The sequence below is a fragment of the Pantherophis guttatus genome, chromosome 1 (assembly GCF_059756535.1).
Source record: "Pantherophis guttatus breed Tessera chromosome 1, ASM5975653v1, whole genome shotgun sequence".
NCBI lineage: Eukaryota > Metazoa > Chordata > Lepidosauria > Squamata > Colubridae > Pantherophis > Pantherophis guttatus.
Genome location: NC_142063.1, coordinates 344,272,089 through 344,296,918, shown reverse-complemented (window position 1 = coordinate 344,296,918; position 24,830 = coordinate 344,272,089). Strand labels below are relative to the sequence as shown.

General features: G+C 41.2%; 1 protein-coding gene across 2 annotated transcripts in view; it reads left to right on the top strand.

Moving 5' to 3' along the window:
* Positions 1 to 393: 393 nt before the first annotated feature.
* Positions 394 to 24,830, top strand: part of RAD51C (RAD51 paralog C) — a 47,309-nt gene continuing 22,872 nt past the window's right edge. Inside the window, exons 1-6 of one of the 2 annotated variants that reach the window (XM_034408476.3) lie at positions 394 to 685; positions 4,206 to 4,464; positions 11,727 to 11,893; positions 13,303 to 13,436; positions 17,074 to 17,205; positions 21,283 to 21,349. In XM_034408476.3, coding sequence (XP_034264367.3) covers positions 565 to 685; positions 4,206 to 4,464; positions 11,727 to 11,893; positions 13,303 to 13,436; positions 17,074 to 17,205; positions 21,283 to 21,349 — 880 coding nt within the window. In that variant the 5' untranslated portion in view covers positions 394 to 564. The remainder of the gene's footprint in view (positions 686 to 4,205; positions 4,465 to 11,726; positions 11,894 to 13,302; positions 13,437 to 17,073; positions 17,206 to 21,282; positions 21,350 to 24,830) is intronic. The other variant, XM_034408477.3, reaches the window with a different exon arrangement.

Sequence of the window (24,830 nt, the reverse complement as noted above, 5' to 3'; positions counted from 1 at the left end):
TGGCTCCCCCCCCATTGACTTTTACTTTTCGGAACCCTGCAAAAAGGGATCACATGATCCCTGCAACGTGATCAATACCTGCCAGTTGCAAAGCATTCTGAATTTCTGCAACGGCCGTAAGTGTGAAAAACGCCCATCGGTCACTTTTTTTCAATGCCATTGTAACTTTGGTCACTAAGCAAGTGGTGAGCCTGCACCGTTAGCTTGACTTCAACTCCCAGAATCCTCTCTAGTGCGCGCGCACTATCTTTTCCCGCAAGGGTCTGGACTTCAACTCCCAGAATCCTCTCTAGCGATCGCCAGCACGAGTGAGCATGTTGAGAAGCTGTCTTATCTCCGCAAGGGGCTGGAACTTCAACTCCCAGAATCCTCCCCAGCCAGCGCATGCTCGTTCCAGCGGACCCCAAAGGGGAAAGCCCTCCGCCCTCGCGAGTGGCTGGATTCCAACCCCGCCCCCTGAGTTATTTCTTCGGCGCAGGCGCGCTACCCGAGAGTCTTCTGGGAGTTGAAGTCCAGCGCCTCAGGAAGGCGGCGAAGCATGGATGATGCCCGTTCTTTTCCCTCATGGAGCTCAGGGATTTGGGCATCTTCCCCTTACCGCCGGTTTGGCGGGCGAAGCTAACGGCTGCCGGTTTCCAGACGGCCCAAGAGATGCTGGAAGTCGGGCCTTGCCAGCTGAGCAAAGGTATCGCGGCGGCCTGAGGGAAAAAACGGGTTTTCCCGCCAAAAAAAAAAAAACCCAACAACTTCGCCAATTTGGGTCAAAATGAACTTTATTCTTCGGATCTTTCCTCACGACCACCTTAATTTCCACAGAGGGGTTGTCGTCTTTTTTTCCTCCGTCTTTTGAAGCGCTTGATGTCTTTTTTTCCGAGAAAAGTTTTTGAACTCGGATAGGTTGCTGGGCCTCGATAAACCAAAACACCTTTTTCGTGAGAGGATTTAACAATCCCACTTCTTGTCAGACACAGTTTTGTGTGGTGGAGGGGGAGATTTTTTTTTTTTGGAGCCCCCTAAAATGATGTGTATGTGTCCGGGGGGGGGGGTCAGACTCAAAACGAGTGCTCCATCTATTTTATTTTATTTTATTTTATTTATTACATTTCTGTGGCGCCCATCTCGCTCTAAAAAGTGACTGGCTAAAAATAATACCCCGGGTCGATATTAAAAACAATAACTATACACTTTGACATGCATAACTTTATATAACATTCTCTCTTTCCTAAAATTCTCTTAGCTATATTCGCTATAAGTAGAACTCTGTGTGTGTGTTGTATATTACACAATATATGTATATATTTGATTAAATAAAAGTGTGGGTCTATACACAGACATACATAGTAAAGAAAGAAGCAGACATCCTGCGAGCTCCGGAACTTAAAATTTTAAAATAATTAAAATTTTATTTTACTAAGCTTTCGTCAGCCATCTGCTGATATCTTTAGAGTATTAAACTATCATTACAGAGATCTCTGCCTTTTTTAAAAAAAAAAATTATTATAAACTAAAAACAAAAGACAGAAAGAGGACAATAACAAAACAAAATTACATACATACATTTGAGGTTGATTCAACCCCCATATATATACAGTTCGTAAGTAAAATTACATATCGTCATACTATAGCTTCAATTAATTTTATCATATTTCATCTTGTACTTATTAGTCTTCTTGTATCTAATATTACCTTATATATATTTAGCTTACTATTTTCAAATCTGTGCTGTATGCTTTCCTAACATCTACCTCATATCATTTTTACTTCTATCCATTTATACCATTTATACCAGTTTTGATTAAATATTGATTCATGTCTATCTTTAAGAATATATGTTAGTCTATCACATTCTGCACACCGCAAAATTTTGTTAATAATCATCTGGTCCGATGGTACTTCTTTCTCTTTCCAAAATTGTGCATATGCAATTCTAGTTGCAGTGGTAGTATGAATAAAAAGGTACCAGTCTATTTTCCTTATGCCCGCCCCCCCGGGTTTATTCCTAATAGGTAGACCTCTGGTCTCAGTTGAAAGCTAACTCCTGTAATCTCCATGAGCCAGTCCTTTATCTTACTCCAGTAGCTTTGAGCTTGTACACATGTCCACCATTGGTGGTAAAATGTACCCCTGGCTGACCCACATTTCCAACATTCTGCTGGAGTTCCTGGAAACATCTTTGCGATTCTTGCTGATGGCATATGCCTTTATATGCCATTAAAGGCAGATCTCTGCCTTTATATGCCATTAATCAATTTGGCCCTTGCGCGTATAATAGGCCCTTCCAGCCGTCTCCCACTTGTAATCAGCTATGTTGTTTTTGCTGTCGTCATGTTGGATGATGGAGGCTTAATTCCTACTGCAGTGATGGCTAACCTTTTTGCCATTGCGTGCCAAAAGTGGGGGGAGTACAGGGGGGTCATGTATGTGCATGTCCACACTCATAATTCAATGCCCCCTGCCTCCATGCATGCATGCATGACCCCCCCGTGTGACCCCCACTTTTGGCACATGATGGCATAGTAGGCCCGGTTTTTTGCCCTCCCCAGGCTCCAGAGCCTTTCTTGGAGCCTGGGGAGGGGGAAAACCGCCTTCTCCCCACCCCCGGAGACCTTCTGGAGGCCAGAAATGGCCCGTTTCCCGACTTCCAGTGGGCCTGGAATACCTGAAAATCAGCTGGCCAGTGCGTGCATGTGCGCTGGAGCTGAGCTAGGGCAATGCACGCGTGCCCACAGATATGGCTCTGCGTGCCACCTGTGGCACGCCCACCATAGGTTCGCCATCACAGTCCTACTGTTTCCACCCTCCCAGCTTGCTTATCAGTGGGGGATGATGTTAGCCTGTCAACCATTGCAATTTGCTGCCTTGTCCCTGACCTTGTGGTCGGCCAGGTTCGTTTCTCATTAATCCTATCTGTTACAGTTTGAGACAGCCCTGCTGGGTTGCTCTGTGTTTGGTCAGGGCTAACTATGCCTTCACAGGCTGAGTCTGCATGCTCAGAGGTTGGGGGTGGGTGCCTTTGGTCTCTGCTCACTGATGAAAAGCCGTCTCTGCTCCTCCTGCAGGGTCTTTCTTGGTGTCTCAAAGCCTGGTAGGCCGGTGGCAGTTCGATATGCCAGACATACATATATATACACAGACACACATATGGTACAACATGTTTACAACCACATGCATTTGCCTGTGCTGGAGACCAGAGATTTACTCTTCCATATAAATATATGGAAATATATTGTGTACACAATACACACAGACACACACTTATATGGAAGAGTAAATCTGGTCACTGGGACGGGTGAATGAATGTAGTAAACATGTACCATATCTCTCTGTGTGTGTATGTACAGTAGTGGCAAAATTTAAAATGTTTAAACATTTTAACTAACTTAATTAACATGACACGGGAAAACACCCGAGATTTTAATTTTTTGCATATATATATATATATATATATATATATATATATATATATATAATATAGTGTGTGTGTGTGTGCATGTGCGAGTGCACTTCAAATACTCCCACAGTGGATCTGGCCATCTGTTAAAACTCCTGGGTTGTACATGAATCTGAAGCAAAATGCCTCTGTTGAAGGAGTTGATTCCTAACATGAGTTCAAAGAATCTTGTGTCACTTTCTGCATTTTATGGCATTTTATAAACTGTAATGTAAGATACATTTTGTCTAAGATGACAAAATAAATTGGAGAATAAACCCGGTGGGTTTTGCTTTTTAGTGGACAACAGTAGGAATGTAGTATTATCTTTGTCAACCACAAGGTGATGCTATCATGCCATGCTTTAGTTTTCATTAAAAAAAAAACAACAGGTGGGTTTGAAGAAGCATAAATAAAATGAAGAATAAAAGGGATTTTTTGATATATCAAAACCCTAAGAAAATATATGGCAATTATGAAAGCTTCATATTTTTCCTTCATATTGGTTGTTTATTCATGTTCTGCTCTTCTCTTCTACAATTTGTTTATCAATATATAAAAAGTACAGGTATAAGAAACAGATTGAAACATTTCTAGTAATTAAAAAGCAAGTGCCCAGCAATAGCAGTTGTTAAAAAAACCTTGTTAAAAGTTTCAACTACAAGAACATTTCTTATAGGTATTCCCCAAAGAAGGATACCTTTTTAAATGGCTATTAGTTAACTAGTTGTGTCTTTTTAATTATATTAATATATTCTGTGTTTCGATTTTTCAGAGATTGGCATTTCTAAAGAGGATGCTCTAGAAATTTTAAAGGTGATCAAACGGGAACAGCAAAATGATGGAGCAAAACCTTCTGAGGAAGCAGAAACGGTTAAGAAGAGGACAGCCCTGGAACTGTTGGAAAAAGAGCAGACTCAAGGATTCATCGTCACTTTTTGCTCTGCATTGGATGACATCCTTGGTGGGGGTGTGCAGCTCACCAAAATTACAGAGATCTGTGGAGTGCCAGGTGTTGGGAAAACACAATTGTGGTAAAACACACTACTAAGGCTCACATTTCTGTAACTTCCCTGTGTTTATCATTCTCTTTGAAAAATCTTGTTGACTTTATTAACTGTTAGCAATAGCAATTGCACTTAGACTTATATACCGCTTCATGGTGCTTCACAGTACTCTCTGGGTGGTTTACAGAATCAGCCTATTGCCCCCAACAAATCAAGGTCCTCATTTTATCAACCTCAGAAGGATGGAAGGCTGAGTCAACCTTGAGCTGGTGGGATTTGAACTCCTGGCAATGGACAGAGCTAGCCTGCGATACTGCATTCTAACCACTGTGCCACCACAGCTCTTCAAGTTGATACCATCAAATCTTGATGAATTGAAATCACAACTCCATGTTTAGTCTCATTTCCAAGTGCTTGGCATCCAGAAGGCAATTTGGCAACATTAAGACTTCTAGACTTCAAATTCCAGAATTCCCAAGCTAGCATGGCTGGCTAAGGAATTCTGGGAGTTGAAGTCCACAAGTCTTAAACTTGCCAAGTTTGGAGATCCCTGCTCTAGTGATCAAGGCAACAGGCTAGAAATCAGAGGACTCTGAATTCTACTCCTGTCTCTTAAATTTGAAAACGTGGCTGAGTGAATTTGAGCCAGACACCAGGAGTGAGTGAGTTCTAGTCCTGTCTTAAGGTATGAAAGCCAGCTAGGTAACTTGGAGGCCTGTCTCCCTCTCTCAGCCCAACCCACTTCACAGGGTTGTTTTTGTGGCGGAAAATAGGAGGAAGGGATATTATGTATGTTTGCCGCCTTGAGTTATTTATAAAGATAATAAAGGTGGGATGAAAATCTAATAAAGAAGATGGATAGCTATTACCAGCCAGAACAAATAACTGGGAAAGAGTCATAACTGGCTAGATAGCAACAGTCTGACCTTAAAAGACAGCCGCTTAACACTCATAGCATATGTACTACTAGCATTTCTGTCAGTGAGCTCCTACAGTCTGAAAAACCTTGATCAGCTTTTGATCCTGATTTACTGGCTGGCTTTCAGCAAATTCATTTCAACTAGAGTGCTTTAATGTAGATTATAATACTGGCGTCTATCTTAAAAAGATGTAAGAATTCCTATTACGGATATAATGGCTGGATTTCCACACTTGGTTGAACCCGTGTTTTCTTTGGCTTAGCTTAACCAAACCATCATATTTAAAGTACTTGAATACCATACATAGAGCCTTTTGCCATCAGGATTATAGAATACCTAGGAAACAACAGCAAAAGCTCATCTTCCCCAGGCAAAGGTTTTCCTTCCTGTTCATAAAATTAAATATAGTATAATTATGATCAGCTAAAGATTTTTTAGCATTCCGAGAGAAGCCACATACAAAATCAGAAGCTTTGGAGCTTTGCCTTCTCACCATTACAGGCAGTCCTCACTTAAAAATCAGAATTTAAGCCCAACATTTCTGTTGCTAAGCAAGACAGTTGTTAGGTGAGTTTGCTCCATTTTATGACTTTTCTTGCCATAGTTGTTAGCTGAATCACTGAATCAATAACAACTGCAGTTGTTAAATTTGTAACGTAATTGTTAATTGAATCTGGCTTCCCCCGTTGACTTTACTTGTCAGGAGGTTGCAAAAGGGGATCATGTGACCTCAGGACAGCATAATGCATGCCAGTTGCCAAGCACCCACATTTTGATCACATGACCACAAGGATGGTCATAAGTGTGGAAAACAGTCATAAATCAGTTTTTAAGTGCCATTGTAACTTTGAACGGTCACTAAACAAAAGGTTGTAAGTCGAGGACTACTTGTACTGCATTGCCACTCTGTCCTTTTAGAAGATGTACATTCTCTTTACTTTTCCTCTAGTTCTGTCACGTCCATCATCATTTGTGGTATGTTTTGAAAGGCTCACCTCACTCCGAGTTCTTCCTTTTCTGACAGATCCTACAATTTCTGGAGGTAACTTTCTATTCATTTTTTATATTCCCCTCCTTTCATTTCCTATATATGATTCTTTTACTCTTCCGCGTTTTTAGAGAATTCTGCACATATCCACATTGGCCTCTTTCGGTTTCTCTCTTTTTTCTTTCTTGTGGAGATGGTTGGTGTTTGCACTTTCAGTACGTCATTTTGCAAGATTTCCTACCCTTCCTGTTCAATTTTCTTCCTTGGGATTTCAGGGCCATGGGAACCGACCTTTCCTTCCTCAGAGTCCATCAAAATCTGCTCTCGTTCTCGTTTGTCTTTCTCCAGATACCATTAATTCAAGGCTAACAATGTTCACTTTCCCCCCAAGGTACCTTGTCATTTTCACTTCTTTAAACAATTAATCTCTGATGGTGAGAATTAGATCCAGGGTGGCAGATCCCCTTGTTCTTGTTTTTTTTTATTGTTATACCTTCCGAGAAATGAAGTCGGCAAGAGAGAACGAGAATTTGTTCGACCTTTGACTCTTGGCAGATTCCCAGCAGATGTCAGGATAATTGAATTTTTCCATTATCAATATTGCATGCCTCTTTGAAAGACTGGTCATCTAATGCAAATAGATCAGTGGCCATTAACCTTGGTGGCCGTGTGACAGCCACTGAAGGCCATCTGCTGGGAGGCTAGTGGGCTTCCTTGTATGCTTGGTTGGCCACTGTGAGAACAGACCGCTGGACTAAATGGACCCTAATTATGTTCTTACGACCTCATGACCCCATCTTTATCTTCTGCCTGTCCAAATGGTCAGTAATAATCCCTCATAATCATGTCCGGTTTTTGTTTCTCTCTGCATTCTTAGAGATAATATTCTTTAACAATGTAAGCCAACCAGAGTCACCTTGTGGCGAGGTAGGTGGTAAATAAATTTAATAAACAAACAAACAAATAAATAAATAAAGATAGTCGCACATTTCATGCAGGATTTCCATGCTCTGATTCCTGAATTTCTGAACAAGCATATTTGTTCTTTACATTTAATTCAACACTCCCACACACACACACCCTTTCTGTTGAGTTTGTTCCAATAAATTGCTACTTTGCACTGTTATATATGCCAGTGTTAAGTAACATCCTGCCAACTTTCAGCAATGTACCAATAGAAGAAAATATTTGCAGTCACCAGGATTGAACTGTGGGGTCCTTGGTGCTCTCTGAGCTGGGCTGTCTTTTTGCAGACATTTTAGGAATGTCCACCTAAACATATTTGTCTTCCTGATTTAGAATTTCTGTACTCTGTGCATTGGTGTAAAAACTTCAGAAGTTTCAAATTCCACCTACTGATCTCTCTGTTATAGTGTCCTGCAAAACCCCTCATCCTGGTTCCTGCTGCTCCACTGTGTTCAGTTTTCTTGGCCCCAATCTTTGGCTGCATAATTAGGGAGAATCTCGTTTCTTTCCAGGAGTCATTCATGAGGGTAGGAGAGGTTACTGTCATAAAATGCTTCTGATGTAAACAAATTCTTAAAATAAGAACAACAGGGTTGGAAGGGACCTTGGAGGTCTCTTAGTCCAACCCTTTGCTCAAGCAGGAGACCATATACCATTTCAGACAAATGACTGTCGAAGCTCTTCTTAAGAACCTCCAGTGATGGAGTATCCATAACTTCTATTCCGCTGATTAATTGTTCTCGCTGTCAGGAAATTTCTCCTTATTTTTAGGTGAATCTCTTCTTAATTAGTTCCCATCCATTGCTTCAGGTGCTTTGGAGAATAGGTTTTTATTTTTATTTTTATTTTATATCCAATTTATATACCGCCCGTCTCCCTGAGGACTCAGGGCGGTGTACAGCCGAATAAAAACATAAATTACAAACATTAAAATAGTATTAAAAGAATATATATAAATTTGGCCCCGTAATTTAAAAACAATAACAAACCAATAAAAACATTTTAAAAAAAAGTTAAGCCAGCCCAGCTTGCTGAAAAAAGAAGGTTTTAAGGGCACGGCGGAAGGCACCGAGGTCTTGGATTCTCTTTATCTCTGGGGGCAGTTGGTTCCAGAGGGTGGGTGCCCCCACAGAGAAGGCCCTCCCCCTGGGGGTCACCAGCCTACATTTTTTTGGCTGATGGCACCCCAAGGAGGCCCTCTCTGTGGGAGCGCACAGGTCGATGGGAGGCCGTCGGTAGGTTGACCCCCTCTTCTTTGTAGAAATTGGAATAAGGCTATCATGTCACCTCTGGTCCTTCCCTCCGCTAGACTAGACATGCCCAATTCCTGCAACCGTTCTTTATATGTTTTAACTTCCAGTCCTTTAATCATCTTCTCTGTACTCTTTCTGAAGTCTTAACATCAAATGTAAAGCTGAGATTGCAGAACAGCTTCCCAAGGAAAGTGTCTGTTCTAATTCTGTAACAATGCTTTTGTAAAAATCCTGTTCCCTTTTTTTCCGTTACATAATTACTTTGTGAGCCCCAAGTCCATGAGATCGAAATGGTTGCAATAAACAGTATACATGTTTGTAATAAACAGTACACAACATCCTCTCTACTGAATTTTTCTAGTTTTTGTTGCTAAGTGCTTTTAACAATTATGTTGAGGTCCTCCAGATGATGCTATTGCTTGTCCCAGTAAAATATGTCAGAAACACTCTCCCATCTTCCTCATCTATGCAGCAGCAGAGGGGAATTTGCAAGCCCCCGTTTTCATCTTTACAGAACCTGGCATAGTACTGTTATTCTTAACCAGGGTTTGTGTCATGTTTCGTACTACTGTCTTGTTTCATGAAATTGTAGTTTAGGATCACTCTGTTTAAGATTCAGATGTAAGACTAAATTGCTTAATTGAAACAGAAGGAAAGGCTTCTGTTCTTATAGCTGGGCCAGAATGAGAGAGGGAGGTGTTGAAATCTGGAATGAGGCTTGTTCCCATCACAATAAAATTATGTATCTGAGCCCTGCTATTATAAATATATTGGATTGCATAAAATGCTGAATAATAAGGTGCTGCGAGGCTTTTGGAAATAATGCTGAAAAGGTAGCACCTTTCTGTAATTCCTTAAACCAAGGGGCAACGGCAGAATCTCAGGGAAACCACTCCTACACACTCTGGAACACCTTTTCTGAATTATTTCCAAAGCTCTGCACAACCCCACTGAGTACCGTAGGAGTATTTTGTGTGAAGAAGCTGTTCTGGAAAGAAGTAAACCCGAATAGATTACTTAAAATGCACTGCAGTCTTGCTCGTTTGCAAAATGGCAAGGTTCATCTCAAGCCATAAAATGGATGGAGTAACTTTATCCTAGTTTGGGCCATGTTAAACTAGGTCCTGTTGAACAAATCATGTGTCTGAATGATGCATATGCTTTGGGGACTTGGTTGTGTTGATTTTACTGCTCACAGGTTTTCAGTGACTGCCCCAGACTTGTTAATACCCCCTGACATTGAGGTCTTGTTGTAATTAATGGGAGTTCAAAATATAGAGTCTTAACCTATAAAGGATAATATTTGTATGTCAGGGTTGAAATAGTGGACTAGCACTGATGATGTTACCTAGTTTGGGTAATGAATGTGTTATCTAAACATCTGCAAGAAAACAACCAAACTCAGAGCATCAAGGACCCCACACTGTTTTTATGGTGTAGCAGTGAAAGGCACCTAGATAAAAACTGGATGACTGAATTCTGGTCCTGGCTTAGAGCCAGCTAGATGACTTTGGGCTGGTCACCCTCAGGTGTAAGAAGAAGGAAAGGGCAAACCACTTCCCAAAAATGTTGCCAAAACAACTGCAGGGACTTATCTAGGCAGTCACCAGGAGTAAAGTCTTACTACCTCTTCTGTACCAAAGGTGCTTTTTTCAAGAGGCAACTAGACTTTCTGGTTTTCCTTTGAAGACGTTTCGCTTCTCATTCAAGAAGCTTCTTCAGAGCTGAAGAAGCTTCTTGGATGAGAAGCAAAACGTCTTCAAAGGAAAACCAGAAAGTCCAGTTGCCTCTTGAAAAAAGCACCTTTGGAACAACTGTGACCTGGTTGACTGAGAATCTCCATAGACATTTAACTACTACTTCTGCTTTCTCCTCACCCTTCAGACCACAAATCTTAAAAGTTCCTCACCACAGAACGTGAAGTGTTGGTGTTTCCCATTCAATATACCCTTTAAACAAATGAAAGATTGGTTTCTTTGGAGTTAAGGTTTGATTGATTATGTACCGTCGAGTTGACTCTTAATAACCAAATAGATAGATTTTTTTTTCTATGATGATCTGTCTTTCAGACCTTCAAACCATGCACTCATCACCACTGTCACTTGAGTCCTTCTGCTGGTTGTCTTCTTCTCTTTCCACATTTCCCAGCATTAGAGGCTTCTCCACATAGCTAAATCGTTGCATAACAATGTCCACAGTAGGATAATTTGAGTCTGGTCATTTGTGCTTCAGGTGAATCTGGGTTGATTTGTTTGATGATCCATTTGTGTTCTTTGACTGTTGATGGTCTACTCCCAACACCAAAGTTCAGAAGCATCAGTACTTTTCCTATCCTGCTTCAAAGTCCAGCTCTCATTTCCATAAAGGGACAAACATGGCCATATCATGATTGCAAAGTTCTGATCTTTGTAGATATGGACGTATCATGGCTTCTGAATGTATTTTCCAAGACCTTCATTGCTGGTCCACAAAAGTTCTAGTCTACAGCATATTTCTTGACTCTTGACTCCTTTACTGTTGATGCTTGCTCTTAAAAGGAGGACATTATTTAACACTTTGATACCTTCACTATCAATTCTAAGGCTGGTTGTTGTACCTTTGTCATTAATTTGTTGATCTTTATATTTAGAATAAAGAATGAATAACAGAGTTGTAAGGGACTCAGAGGTCTTGAACCCCTGCTCGAGCAGGAGACCCTATACATTTCCGGACTAATGGTTGTCCAATCTCTTCTTAAAAATCTCCAGTGATGGAGCACCCATGTCTTCTAAAGGCAAGTCGTTTCACTGGTTAATTGTTCTCACTGTCAGAAAATTTCTCCTTAATTCTAGTTTGGAGCTCTCTTGAATGCTCTTCCACCTATTACTTCTTGCCCTGCCCTCAGGTGCTTTGGAGAATAGGTCGATCCCCTCTCCTCTATCACAGCCCCATAAATATTGGAAAATTCCTATCATGTCAGCCCTAGTACTTTGTTAGACTAAACATACCCAGTTCCTGCAACCGTTCATCATTGCAATCTCTTGTTTTTCATTGTGCTTTTTAACTTCTGTTACAAGACTTTGCAGACCCTTTGCATTTTCAGCCATCAGGGAGTAAAGCAATGAGTCGATTTGTCATAACCTTTCTCCATTGATGTTTTATTATCACTCTCCTTCTTTCCAGCATGCAGCTAGTGGTGGATGTGCAAATTCCAGAATGCTTTGGTGGACTTGCTGCGGAAGCTATATTCATAGATACCGAGGGGAGCTTTATGGTTGATCGAGTTGTGGATATAGCAGAAGCCTGCATTCATCACTGTCAGCTTATTGCTGAAGTGCACCCAGAAGAAGGTTAATTGCCAAACTATATTTGCTTTCGTGCAAAGTGTGCTTTTTTTCCTGGCTACTTATTCAAACGGTTCCGTTTATTTCCTTAACCGTCATAGATCTATTCAATATTTATTCAAATATAGGAAGTAACTGTATGCGGTACTGAGTGAGAATGTTTTATTCATGCAGAATTAGATTGCAGTAATCAGTGTTTCTCAAACTTGGCTACTTGAAGATAGGTGGACTTCAACTCCCAGAATTAAAGTCTGTACATCTTCAAGTGGCCGAGATTGAGAAACACTGACAGTAATAAACTAATGGACATTCCTAAATTTGGAATAAGAGAAGGGCCATTGGACACTAAGCCTAGACATTTCTTATGCCCAAGCAAAGCACATAAGATGATAAAGACACATAAAGGGGAAAGGCTCAGAAACAGATTCTTTAGCTCTTGATTCTTTACTGGATTTTGCAAAAACTGCTTGGAGGTTGCTGCATTTCAAGGCTTGCTTTTTAAGTACCCTTCTGGAAGGGCTGATTCTTAAGATGGTCTGAAAAGAATAAAGGCACAGATCTACTAGCAGAGTAATATTAGAAAACTGATGGGAATGCTTAGTCTAGTGGTTAAGGCACCAGGCTAGAAAGCAGGAGGCAATGAGTTCAAATCCCGCCTTAGCCACGAAAACTAGCAGGGTAACCTTGGACCAGCCCCTCTCAGCCCAACCCACCTCACAGAGTTGCTGTTGTAGGGGAAATAGGAGGAAAGTGTGTTGGGGATGTTCATCGCCTTGAGTTATTTGTGAAAATAATAAAGGCGGGGTACAAATAAATGAAGAAATAAATAAAAATTCCCCAGAATATCTTCTGACCTGGGGCAGCAGTCCTTGAGAAACCGAATTACGTAGATTGGTTTCATTTCACAGACAAAATTCATTAGGGATTTAACAGCAATCTGAATTGAACCAAAACACAAGCCTCTTGGAAACATTCACGGCTTGGAAAGACATTTGGCAAAATTCTGATTTTATGCAAATTTATGCAATGAGACAGTACAGAAAATTTGGGAACTGCAAATGGGTTTTGTGCAGGTATTTCCTTCTGCTCCCAACACTTTTCCTCTGTAAGAATAGATGTTTTAAGACATGCAACAAGACATTCTTAGTATTTATGTATTATATTTATATATGATAATCTAAATATGGTTATCAGTCTATCATAGTAAGTATATGTTGTATGATTAATCATACGATTATGTGATTTATTATTACAAAAGACTACCACAAGTTATCTCTGGAAGGAACTGATTATTCCCCATACCTTGCTCTGACAACAGCCTCTGTCTCTGAAGCCAGGAAGCAAGAGATGAGGAATAAACAATAAATTCAATACAGGTTTTTATTGGGTTTTTTTTCTTCCCCTTTTTTCTACAGATCATCAAATAGCCTTGGAGACTTTCTCTCTTGAAAATATTCTTTCACATATTTATTACTTCCGTTGCCATGACTATATGGAGCTGCTGGCACAGGTTTACCTCCTCCCAGATTTTCTCTCTGGACACCCAAAGGTAAGGACCAAAAAGAAGCGCGTCCCACAGAGGGGGAAAGAGAATGTATTAGAGTAGCAGGTCAACCACAATTAAGACCAAAATTTCTGTTGCTAAGTGAAACAGTTGTTAAGTCTTGAGTTTTGCCCTATTTTACGACCTTTCTTGCCATAATTGTTAAGTTAATGACTGCAGATGTTAAGTTAGGAACACGGTTGTTAAGTGAATCTGGCTTTCCCATTGACTTTGCTTTTCAGAAAGTCACAAAAGGGGATCACATGATCCCAGGACACTAATCGTCATAAATATGAACCAATTGTCAAGCATCCGAATTTTAATCACGTGATCGTGGGGATGCTGTAATACTCACAAGTGTGAAAAATGGTCATAAGTCACTTTTTTCCCTGCCGTTGTTAACTTCGAATGGTCATTAAACAAATGATTTTAACTCGAGGACTATCTGCAGCAGTTTGCAGCTTCTTCCCACCTTCTTCAGATTTACATAGTCTCTTTTTTTCCTCATTTAAAAATGAGAAAGATTTCGTTTCCTTTCTAGTATTCTATAGAATTTGTAAGAATATACAGGTAGTCCTCACTTGATGATCATTAGAATGTCTGCCACTAAGGATGCAGTTGTAAAGCGTCGTGTTATATGACTCCATCCCTTAGCAATGACAATTCTGGCAGTCCCCAGTTACCGTTGTTCAGGGTGGATAAAATTTGATGTTTTTTTTAAATGGATTTTTTTTATTTAAATCGGATTTTTTTTAATTTTTATCAAATTTATTTTAATAAAATGCTTTTGGAGTAAAAATCTATCTAAAGATAGTTTTCTATTTAAGATATATTAATAATTTATTCAGCATGAAATGGAGCTTAGGTGGCATGAGGCTGTATATTCTGCAATATTGAGACTGTTGGTGAGTCAACAGCGGGTCGTGAGGAGCTGCTGCGGGACAGAGATGACAGTTGCTCTTTAAAAATTACGATTTAAATCAAGCCTTTTTACTAGTGATTTAAATCATGATTTAAATCGACTTGATTTAAATAAAATCCACCCTGCCCTTGTTAAGCAAGGACCTCACGTGATCCCAACATCCGACTTCCTACCAGCTTCCCCATTGACTTGCTTGTGGGAAATCAGTAAGGAGGTTGCAGATCGCAATCACAGGGTGATAGGATGTTGTGAAGATTGGAAATCCAGGCTGGTTGCTGAGCGTCACGATTGCGATCATGTGACCACAGGGACGTTTCGACTGGCAGAGCTTTGAGGATCCATCATAAGTATTGCTTCTTCAGCACCATCATAAATTCAAATAGTCTCTTAACGAACGATTGTTAAATGAGGTCTACCTGTATGTTACAGATCCTTCTGACAGAATGTTCCTGAAAAGAAATCCTTAGTTTAATACAGAGCTCCTAAGAGAGATTCCCCCTTAAGCCCTTGCGGTCCAGATGGGAAAACATTTGTTCTCTTGGAAACTGCAGGCACTTCTTTTGGGGGTGTGGGGGAAGATGCAAGAATTCGTTTGATGAAGTCGAGCAGGGGGAGAAAGAGAGAACTACTGCAAGGTTCTTGGAATTTGTAGGAAGAAAGATTTTTCAAATAACAATCTGGCACAGAGGTAACGTTTCTTCTAACAAGCCCCTACTAGGTAGTAACCACACTGAGTTTTACATATAGAGGATAAAGGGGAGGATGCCGAGCAAAAGCATCCCCTTTTGGTAGCAGCAAGAATTATCCTGCTGCTCCTTGTAGGAGGCAGAGCCGGGGTGTATATTTCAAGAACATTTCTGGGAGAGGAAGTTTGAGGCTTCTATCCTTTCATCCTCTCAGCTCCACCATGCCACTGCAAGAAATGAAAATAATAAATTATTTTCCCTTGACTAAATGTTTCTGGATGCTTTGACTTGCATGGCTGTCAGTTATCTCTATTTTCTAGAAACTGGACATAGTTTATACAACTCCTCGTTCCCTGCCCCATTCACCGATGGAGCTTGGAACTTGCTGGCTTTCCCACTGACACTGGCTGTGGGAAGCTGACGGGAGGTTGCCTTGCCCAATGACTGCAGAATTCAACTAACACTTTACTTTTTCTCTTTTTAAATGAAACTCCTTTTAATGGGTTTCATTTTATAATTGTATTTTACATCCCTATTTTTTCCTGCCCACCTAGCATTTCGAAAGCATGCAAACGCGAGTAGATAAATAGGTACCACTTTGGTGGGAAGGTAACATCAGTCCATATTTTGCCGCATGCTGTGCACTGCGATGTGATGTCATGCTGGCCACATGACCACAAGAAATGTCATGAGACGGTTTCTTGGCTAAGAAATGGAGATGAGCACTGCCCTCTAGCTTTTACCTTTTATTCCTATTTTATTCCATTGTGAGCACCTCGCTCTCAAAATGAGATGGGTGGCATATGAATTTAATAAATAATACATACATAGCAAGAGCACTTAGACTTATATGCTGCTCCGTAGTCCTTTACAGCCCTCTCTAAGCAGTTTATAGAGTCAGCATCTTGCTCTCAACAATCTGGGTCCTCATTTTACTGACCTCTGAAGGATGGAAAACTGAATCGACTTTGAGCCGGTGAGCATTGAATTCTGGCAGTCGGCAGAATTAGCCTGCAATACTGCATTTTAACCATTGCGCCTCCACAGCTCTTACATACATAAACAGCAGCAATGAAGATTGTAGGAATTACTGTCACCAAGCAGTGAGGTTGCTCTTTACGAATTCTGGTCTCAGTTACAATTGTAATTCAAGGACTACCTTGTACAGGGATTTATATGTCACGAGTGTTATCCTGAGAATCTCAGCTTTTGGTTGTAAGAAATAAAAGGCTTTTTAGCGTGTCATTACACAGACAACCTTTTCAACATACAGCCAGACGTTACAAAACAAAAGTTGTAAGAGAAGAGAATTGTGATGCTGTTTAGCTCTTTTTAAACTGCCGCTTTCTGCCTTTAAAGCGGAATCAGAGAACGGAGCCTGAAATAGGTTGAAGGGTCATTATAAACACCTCATTACTTCAGGTGTTTATTATAGGAACTCAGAACTAAACACCGGATGATAACAGCTGGAATTTTTTTAAATTAACTTTCCTATATCATCAGTAATATGACTGGCATTTTTTTCCCATGCAAACTGAACATTTTTCTGAAACAAATCACCTATTTTCATAAAGGTTTTTTTAAATCCTCCAATTCAAAATTATTTAGTAACCGACATCAGTATCTGTTCTGAGCGAATACCCGACCTCTTCTTCATTTCCAGGTCATTGTAATGGTTAAGCACAATTAACAGTCAGAACATCTGAGGATCGTGGGAGGCTTATTAAGATGCTACTGTTCTTATTTTTTTTTTTTTTACATCTGATGGAGAAAAAAACTGCAGCCATTTCCTGTGAGAGTCATCATGGTTTTATAACTTGAAATTCTATAAATAGAATAACGAACTCCAATGAGGCAAAGGGTTAATCCCTTTCAGATTAATCTATACTTAATGTCCCTCAACCATAAAATGACAAGGAGCCCTTTGATTTAATAATGAAGGATCCCTGAGGGGAAAAAATAATAATTTTATTTACAGGCATCCCAGCTTTTCTGATACAAATTTCTGTCTCTCTGTTTTCTATCCGATCATTAGGTACAGTTGATTGTGATTGATGGAATTGCGTTTCCTTTCCGCCATGACTTCGAAGACCTCTCGCTGCGAACGAGACTTTTGAATGGCCTGGCCCAACAGTTGATATGCATTGCAAATGACCATACGTTATCTGTAAGTTTGAGGGAAAATGGAGATACGTGGCTAAGCCAGTAAATGGTGCAGGTAGCCCTCGACTTACGACCTCAGTTGAGCCCATAATTTCTGTTGTTAAGTGAAACATTTATTAAGTGAACTTAGACCCATTTTACAACCTTTCCTGCCACAGTTGTTCAGTGCATCACTGCATTTGTTAAATTAGTAAGACGGTTGTTAAGTGAATCTGGCTTCCCCATTGCATCTGCTTGTCAGAAGATCACAAAAGGGGATCACATGATCCTGAGACATTACAATGGTCATAAGTATGAGTCAGTTGCCAACTATCTGAATTTTGATCATTTGACCACGGGGACACCGCAATGGTTGTTAAGTGTGAAAAATGGTCATAAATCACTTTTTTTCAGAGCCGTTGTAACTTCGAACGGTCACTAAACAAACTGTTGTAAGTCGAGGACTATCTGTATAACTTTGTGACACTCATAGTGAGTAAACATTCGACAGAAAATTCGATGTGCTAACACTGCAATGTATTTTTTTGACATGTTATATAAACCTATCAATTGTGGTTGCTAAACCATAATTTCTAGCTTAATAGATTACTTAAAACCAGTTATTTATTCAACAGGGCATGATTCAACAAACGATAGCTTGACATAATGCAAATCCAGCTATTCCTTTGTTCTTATAAAGCTCATATTGTATGCGTTTTAAGTGGGTTAAGGATTTCCTTGCCTTTTGATTGTCATTATCTTTTTTATAAACATAAATGTCAGTTTGATCTAGTGATTAAGGCACCAGGAGATGATTGAGTTCTAGTCCCACCTTTGGCATAAAAGCCAGCTGGATGACTTTGGGCCAGTCCCCAGGAGACAGTGAGTTCTAATCCCACCTTTGGCATGAAAGCTGATGGGTGTCTTTGGGCCAATCACCAGGAGATTGAGAGTTCTAGAAGAGCCATGGTGCTGTGGTGATAAGAATGCAGTATTGCAAGCTAACTCTGCCCACAGCCAGGAGTTCGATCCTGACCGGCTCAAGATGGACTCAGCCTTCCATCCTTCCGAGGTCGGTAAAATGAGGACCCAGATTGTTGGGGGCAAGAGGCTAACTCTGTAAAACCCGCTTAGAGAGAGTTGAAAAAGCACTGTGAAGCAGTATATAAGTCTTAAGTGCTATTGTTAGTCCCACTTTAGGAATGAAAGCCAGCTGGGTGTCTGTCACTCTCAGCCCCACCCACCTCACCAGGTTGTTGTTGTGGGAAAAATAGGAGGAGGAAGGAGTATTGTGTGTATTCGCTGCCTTGACTTATTTATAAAATAATAAAGGCTGGATAGGTAGATAGAAGTAAAGAAGCTTCGTGGATGAGAAGCAAAATGCCTTCAAGGAAAAATAAAGTCCAGTTGCCTTTTGAAAAAGCACCTGTCGGACAGACAGACAGACAGATAAATAGATAACAGGCAGGCAGAATCTTGTGAAGAGAAAACAAGTCTTGCCGAGAGACAATGTGGAAGAAATTCCTTAGTAAACTGCCTTTCGTCTCCTTTATTGCTGCATCCTTTGACCTCGGCCTAGAGGTGCTGCAGATATAGCTGGCTTCATGCCAACGGATGACACGCTTGAGCTACAGCTATTTATAGGTGGTTTTTTTCCAGCCTACCCAAGTTAGAAAGGATTGTTCCAGAATGAAGCTTAGGCACGTTCTGGAATGTTACTTATTTCCTGTTTCCAGGTAACATAGTTAAGCTGTCATTCTGTATGTACGCTGGGATTTTTCTTTCTTTTCTTTTTTTTTATTGCTGGGCTGCTAAAAATAAGCCTCTCCATGTGTTTTTACTCAGATAGTGTTAGAAGACAACACAGAACCGCCTTAACGGATCAGTCTGTGAGCCTAAAATGTTATTTCCCAAGCTGGCTAAACAAGATACCAATGGGAAGCCTCACGTAGTACATTACCGCAATAACCCCCAGCTAAGAATATTCAGAGGCACCCCAGTTTAATCCATATTTTTATCTGAGGGAATCAATCTATTCTCCAAAGCACCTGAGAGCAGGACAAGAAATAATGGCTGGAAACTAACCAAGGAGAGAAGCAACCTAGAACTAAGGAGAAATTTCCTGACAGTGAGAACAATCAATCAGTGGAACTACTTGCCTCCAGAAGTTGTGGGTGGCTCCAATACTGATGGTTTTCAAGAAGAGATTGGACAACAATTTGTCTGAAATGGTATAAGGTTTCCTGCCTGAGACCTCCAAGGTCCTTTCTAACTCTGCACTGGGTACTGACATCGGATTCTTTAGATCAGGTGCTGGATGAAGAAATCCTTCTTAGTTCCCTTTTTGAATTACTGACTTAAGTGGACCAATTTAGGGGCTTGATGGGCATATTCTGTATTGCTAAGATAATTCAAAATAGCTGTCTTACAGTACAAGGAAGGATGTCTGCTTGCTAAATGTTGGACATGATGAGCAAGTCAAGATTCAAACGATAAAATGCCTCGGAAAGAAAACTAGTGGGATTCTTCCCACAACCTCCTTTAACCCCTAGAATTCTCTCCACCAGTTTTTGTTTTGGTATTGCACCCAAGGCACCTATTACTAGTGGCGCTACCTTTGCTCTCTTTTGCCACAGTGGTTCTATTTCGGCTTGCAGGTCATTGTATTTTGTTGTCTTCTCCAGTTCTTTCTCTTCTATTGGCCTGTCTCCAGGTCCACTATCCAGACTTTTTGTCTTTCTTACCGACAATTGTTATGTCTGGGGGTGGCGCAGTGGTTAGAATACAGTATTGCAGGCTAATTCAGCTCACGGCCAGGAGTTCAATCCTGACCGACTCAAGGTTGACTCAGCCTTCCATCCTTCCGAGATGGGTAAAATGAGGACCCAGATTGTTGGGGGCAAGATGCTGATATTGTAAAGCACGGGTGTCAAACTCGTGGCATAACATTGTAGTCACGTGACATATCGTGACGTTTTCCCCTTTGCAGAGCTGGGGTGAGCGTGGCCTGCGAGTGACGCATCTGGCCCGCGGACCGCCAGTTTGACACCCCTGCTGTAAAGCATGTAGCGGTATGTAACTCTAAACGCTATTGCTATTACAGATAGTCCTCGACTTACAACAGTTCATTTCATGAATGTTCGAAGTTACAACGGCCCTGAAAAAAGTGACTTACGACCATTTTTCACACTTACGACCATTACAGTATCCCCGTGGTTGTGTGATCAAAATTCAGATGCTTGGCAACTGGCTCATATTGATGATGGTTGCAGTGTTCCAGGTCACCTTTCGTGGCCTTCTGTCAGGCAGTCAACGGGGAAGCCATTTAACAACCAGGTTATTAACTTAACAATTGCAGTGATTCACTTAACAGCCGGGGCAAGAAATGTCGTAATTTGGGGCAAAACTCACTTAACAAAGGTCTTACTCAGCAACATAAATTTTGGGCTCAATTGTGGTCGTAAGTTGATGACTACCTGTATTATTATTATTAGTGAAAGTGGCTATACCATATCTATTTGTGGCTCTCCAAAGGTTGATGGGAGCCAACTCCATAAGCCTCTGCAGCAAGACCAGTAATCAGTGACTAAGGGAGCTATAGTCTAACTTAGTGGTTCTTTTTTTTTTTTTTTTTTTTTTTTAAATTTGATTTATATGCCGCCCTTCTCCGGAGACTCAGGGCGGCTTACAGTGCGTTAAGCAATAGCCTTCATACTTTTGTATATTTATACAAAGTCAGCTTATTGCCCCCACAAACTGGGTCCTCATTTAACCTACCTTAGAAAGGATGGAAGGCTGAGTCAACCTTGAGCCTTGGAGAGATTCGAACCAGCAGTAAATTGCAGGCAGCTGTGTTAATAACAGGGTGCTTTAAACCACTGTAGTACCAAGGCTCTTATAGTAGTACCAAGGTTCTTATCCTTGGAAGCTTGAAGATGTGTGAACCTCAACTCCCATGTTGGCTGGGGAATGCTGGGAATTGAGGCTCACAATTCTTCAAGTTGCAATGGTTGAGAAATCCAGGTCTAACTGCTTTTATTTTGCAGTAACTATAAGCACTCATTTATTCGCCGTAGATTCTCTTCTTTTTTGCTTCTTTCAGGTAGTGTTGACCAATCAGATGACCACACGCTTTGAACAGAATCATTCCTCTTTGGTACCTGCCTTAGGTAAGCATTTCTACTTCCTGTTAGAGGAGGTGGTTTTTTTCCCCCCCGTACCTATATTTTACTTTCTCTCTCATGAACAAAACAGTACAGTAATGGTCAATCTTCGTCCCCAAAGAATTCTTTCTGAAGGTATATTCACACAGAGAACATTTTACAGGGACTAAAAGTTCCTTGCTTACAATTCTGTTTTGCCACAGCCTTAGCTGTGATTGCATCTACTGCCTGTAGTCCATTCACTGGCTTCATTGTTTCTCGCCTTGCCTTATGGTGCTTTGGAAAATAGGTTGTTCCCCACAAAGAAGGGGGAGGGGGTGTCGACCCATTTTCCAAAGCACTTGAAGGCAGGACAAAGAACAATGGATGGAAACTAATCAAGGAGAGAAGCAACCTAGAACTAAGGAGAAATTTCCTGACAGTGAGAACTATCCTATCCTATCCTATCCTATCCTATCCTAACCTGTCCTGTCCTGTCCTGTCCTGTCCTGTCCGTGGAATGACTTGCCTCCAGAAGTTGTTGGTGTGTCATTACTGGAGACTTTTAAGAAGAGACTGGACAGCAATTTGTCTGAAATAGTATAGGGCCATGATGGCGAACCTATGGCATGTGTGCCATAGGTGGCACGCAGAGCCATATCTGTGGGCATGCGAGCATTGCCCTAGCTAAGCTCCAACGGGCATGCGCGCACCAGCCAGCTGATTTTTGGGCCTTCCAGGCCCACCGGAAGTCAGCAAACTGGCCTTTTCCTGCCTCCGGAGGACATTTGGGGTGTGTGGAGAAGGCTGTTTTTGCCCTCCCCAGGCTCCTAGAAAGTCTCTGGAGCCTGGGGAGAGCGAAAAACAGGCCTACTGGGCCCACCATGCCATTACGTGTGAAAAGCTGGGGGAGCACAGGGGGGGGGGGGTTGTGCACACATGCACGGGGGGGTAGTGCACATTGAATTACGGGTGTGGGCACGCACACACACGCGACCCCCCCACACTCCCCCTGTTTTTGGCATGCGACGGCAAAAAGGTTAGCTATCACTGGTATAGGGTCTCCTGCTTGAGCAGGGGATTGGACTGGAAGACCTCCAAGGTCCCTCCTAACTCTGTTATTCTAGTCCCATGATGGCAAACCTGTGGCACGCATGCCGGAAGTGGCACACAGAGCCATCTCTTGAGGCACGTGAGCCATCGTCCATTCCGGGTTTTGGCGCGCTGGCCAGCTGGTCTTCACACGTGCGGGAATGCCAGAAACTGGAAGACCAGGTGACCAGGTTCACCAACATTGTTCTAGTTCTTAAAAGCTGATGTAATATTATATTGGCTAGCTTTAAGGTGTCCCGAGAGTCTTAGCTGTTTTTATAGCCAAAGATAAAAAATTTTTCCAGTACTTGTCATCACAGGAACTCTAGAATATCAATTTTAACTATGGAGCTGGTAGCTTAAACGGGGCATTCTTGATATGTAAACATCCGTAGAAATGGAAAAAAAGAAATGGAAAGAGCCTTGGTGACGCAGCAGACTAAAGCACTGTTATTAACATCTGCTGCTTGCAATTACTGCAAGTTCAAATCTCACCAGGCTCAAGGTTGACTCAGCCTTCCATCCTTTCGAGGTAGGTAAAATGAGGACCCGGATTGTGGGGGCAATAAGCTGACTTTGTATAAAATATACAAAAGTATGAAGGCTATTGCTTAACGCATTGTAAACAGCCCTGAGTCTCCAGAGAAGGATGGCATATAAATCGAACCAATAAAATAAATAAATAAATACCAAAGGGGCATCTTAGGAAGACCAAATTTATGGTGTAAGAGAAATAAATCACAGCCCCCTCACCTTCAAATGATAAGAGCGATTAATGATTGTTTGCTAGCCAGCATCTCTTCCCCTCATTTTCCAAGGTCCCCCACACATTCTCTTACAGGTACACTCTGGCTAAAGATATTTTTATTTATTCGTTTATTAAATTTATATGCCGCCCATCTCCCCAGTAGGGGAGGTCAAGGTACCGAAGGTAATAAAACATGAAGAATTTTCTGTGCTGACACGAGATCTGCTGAATCAAACTCTAGAGTTAAGAGCCGGGGAAGCCAAAGAGAGGCCAAAGAAAAGATTTACAGAAAGCACTTTTTTTTTTTTCTCTCCCCCGCTGCTTCCTGCCAAGCAAATCTCTTCTTTTATTTTTAAGCAAAGCGTCCTTTGAGGTGAACTTGACTGCTGGGGACTTCCTGAACACATCCATTTAATTTTCTTGGCAGCTCTTTGGGTGGTTTGCCATCGCTTCATTTCAGGTTGCTTGGGATTTGTTGAGCTTATAGCCTGTGGTTCCTTGATGTGCTCCCATCCCAGTTCTTGCCAGATCCGACACTGTTTAGTTTTCTGAGAACAGCCCGTACTCCAGCAGAGACTTCAAATGCAAATGCGCTGAACTCTCGTCAGACGATCTTCGCTTTTGCATCCATCGATCATCTAAAAATGATTATTTGAATGACAACCATGTTATAACTCTCTGCTCAGTTTTCTTCTTCTTCCTCATCCTTCCCCTCTGCCTTTTTTTTTTGTAAAAAGTTCTTTATATTTTTTAAACACACAAACAATGCATCGTTAATCATTCAATGTGTCATCTGAATACATATTTTGTGTCCTCTACTTCCTCCTCCATCGTCTTGCTATATTTCTATCACATCTTTATATTTTCATTTAATTTGTTACAACATTCTTTCCAAATTTATATTAATTCATTTTATGCCTCGTTCCTCCCCATTTTTCTCACTACAATCCTTCCCCTCTGCCTTTGAGAGCTGTTCTTAGGTGTCTCGACTGCTTTTCTGTATTACGTGACATTGCTGCCGCCAGGAACATATAGAGGAAATCCTAGACTTACAGTTCATTTAGTGACCGTTCAAAGTTACGACGGCACTGAAAAAATATGATTGGTGACCGTTTTTTCATAGTTACAACCTTTGCAGCAGCCCCATGACCATGTAATTAAAATTCAGGTGCTTGGCAACTGATTCATATTTATGACCTTTGCTGTGTCCCAAGGTCATGTGATCCCGTTTTGCGATCTTCTGTCAATGAGGGTAGCCAGATTCACTTAACAACCATTGTTACTAACTTGACAACTGCAGGGATTCGCTTAAGAAATGTGGCGAGAAAAGTCGTAAAATGGGGCAAAGCACACTTAACAACAGAAATTTTGGGCTCAGTTATGGTCATAAGTAGAGGACTACCTATACAGATAGTCCTCAATTTACAACCGCAACTGAGCCCCAAATTTATGTTGCTAACTGAGAAATTTGTTAACTGGGTTTTGCCCCATTTTACGACTTTTCTCACCACAGTTGTTAAGTGAATCACTGCACTTGTTAACCTAGTAACACGGTTGTTAAGTGAATCTGGCTTCCCCATTGACTTTGCTCGTCTGAAGGTCGCAAAAGGGGATCATGTGATCCCGGGAACACTGCGATCGTCATAAATGTGAGTCAGTCATCAAGCA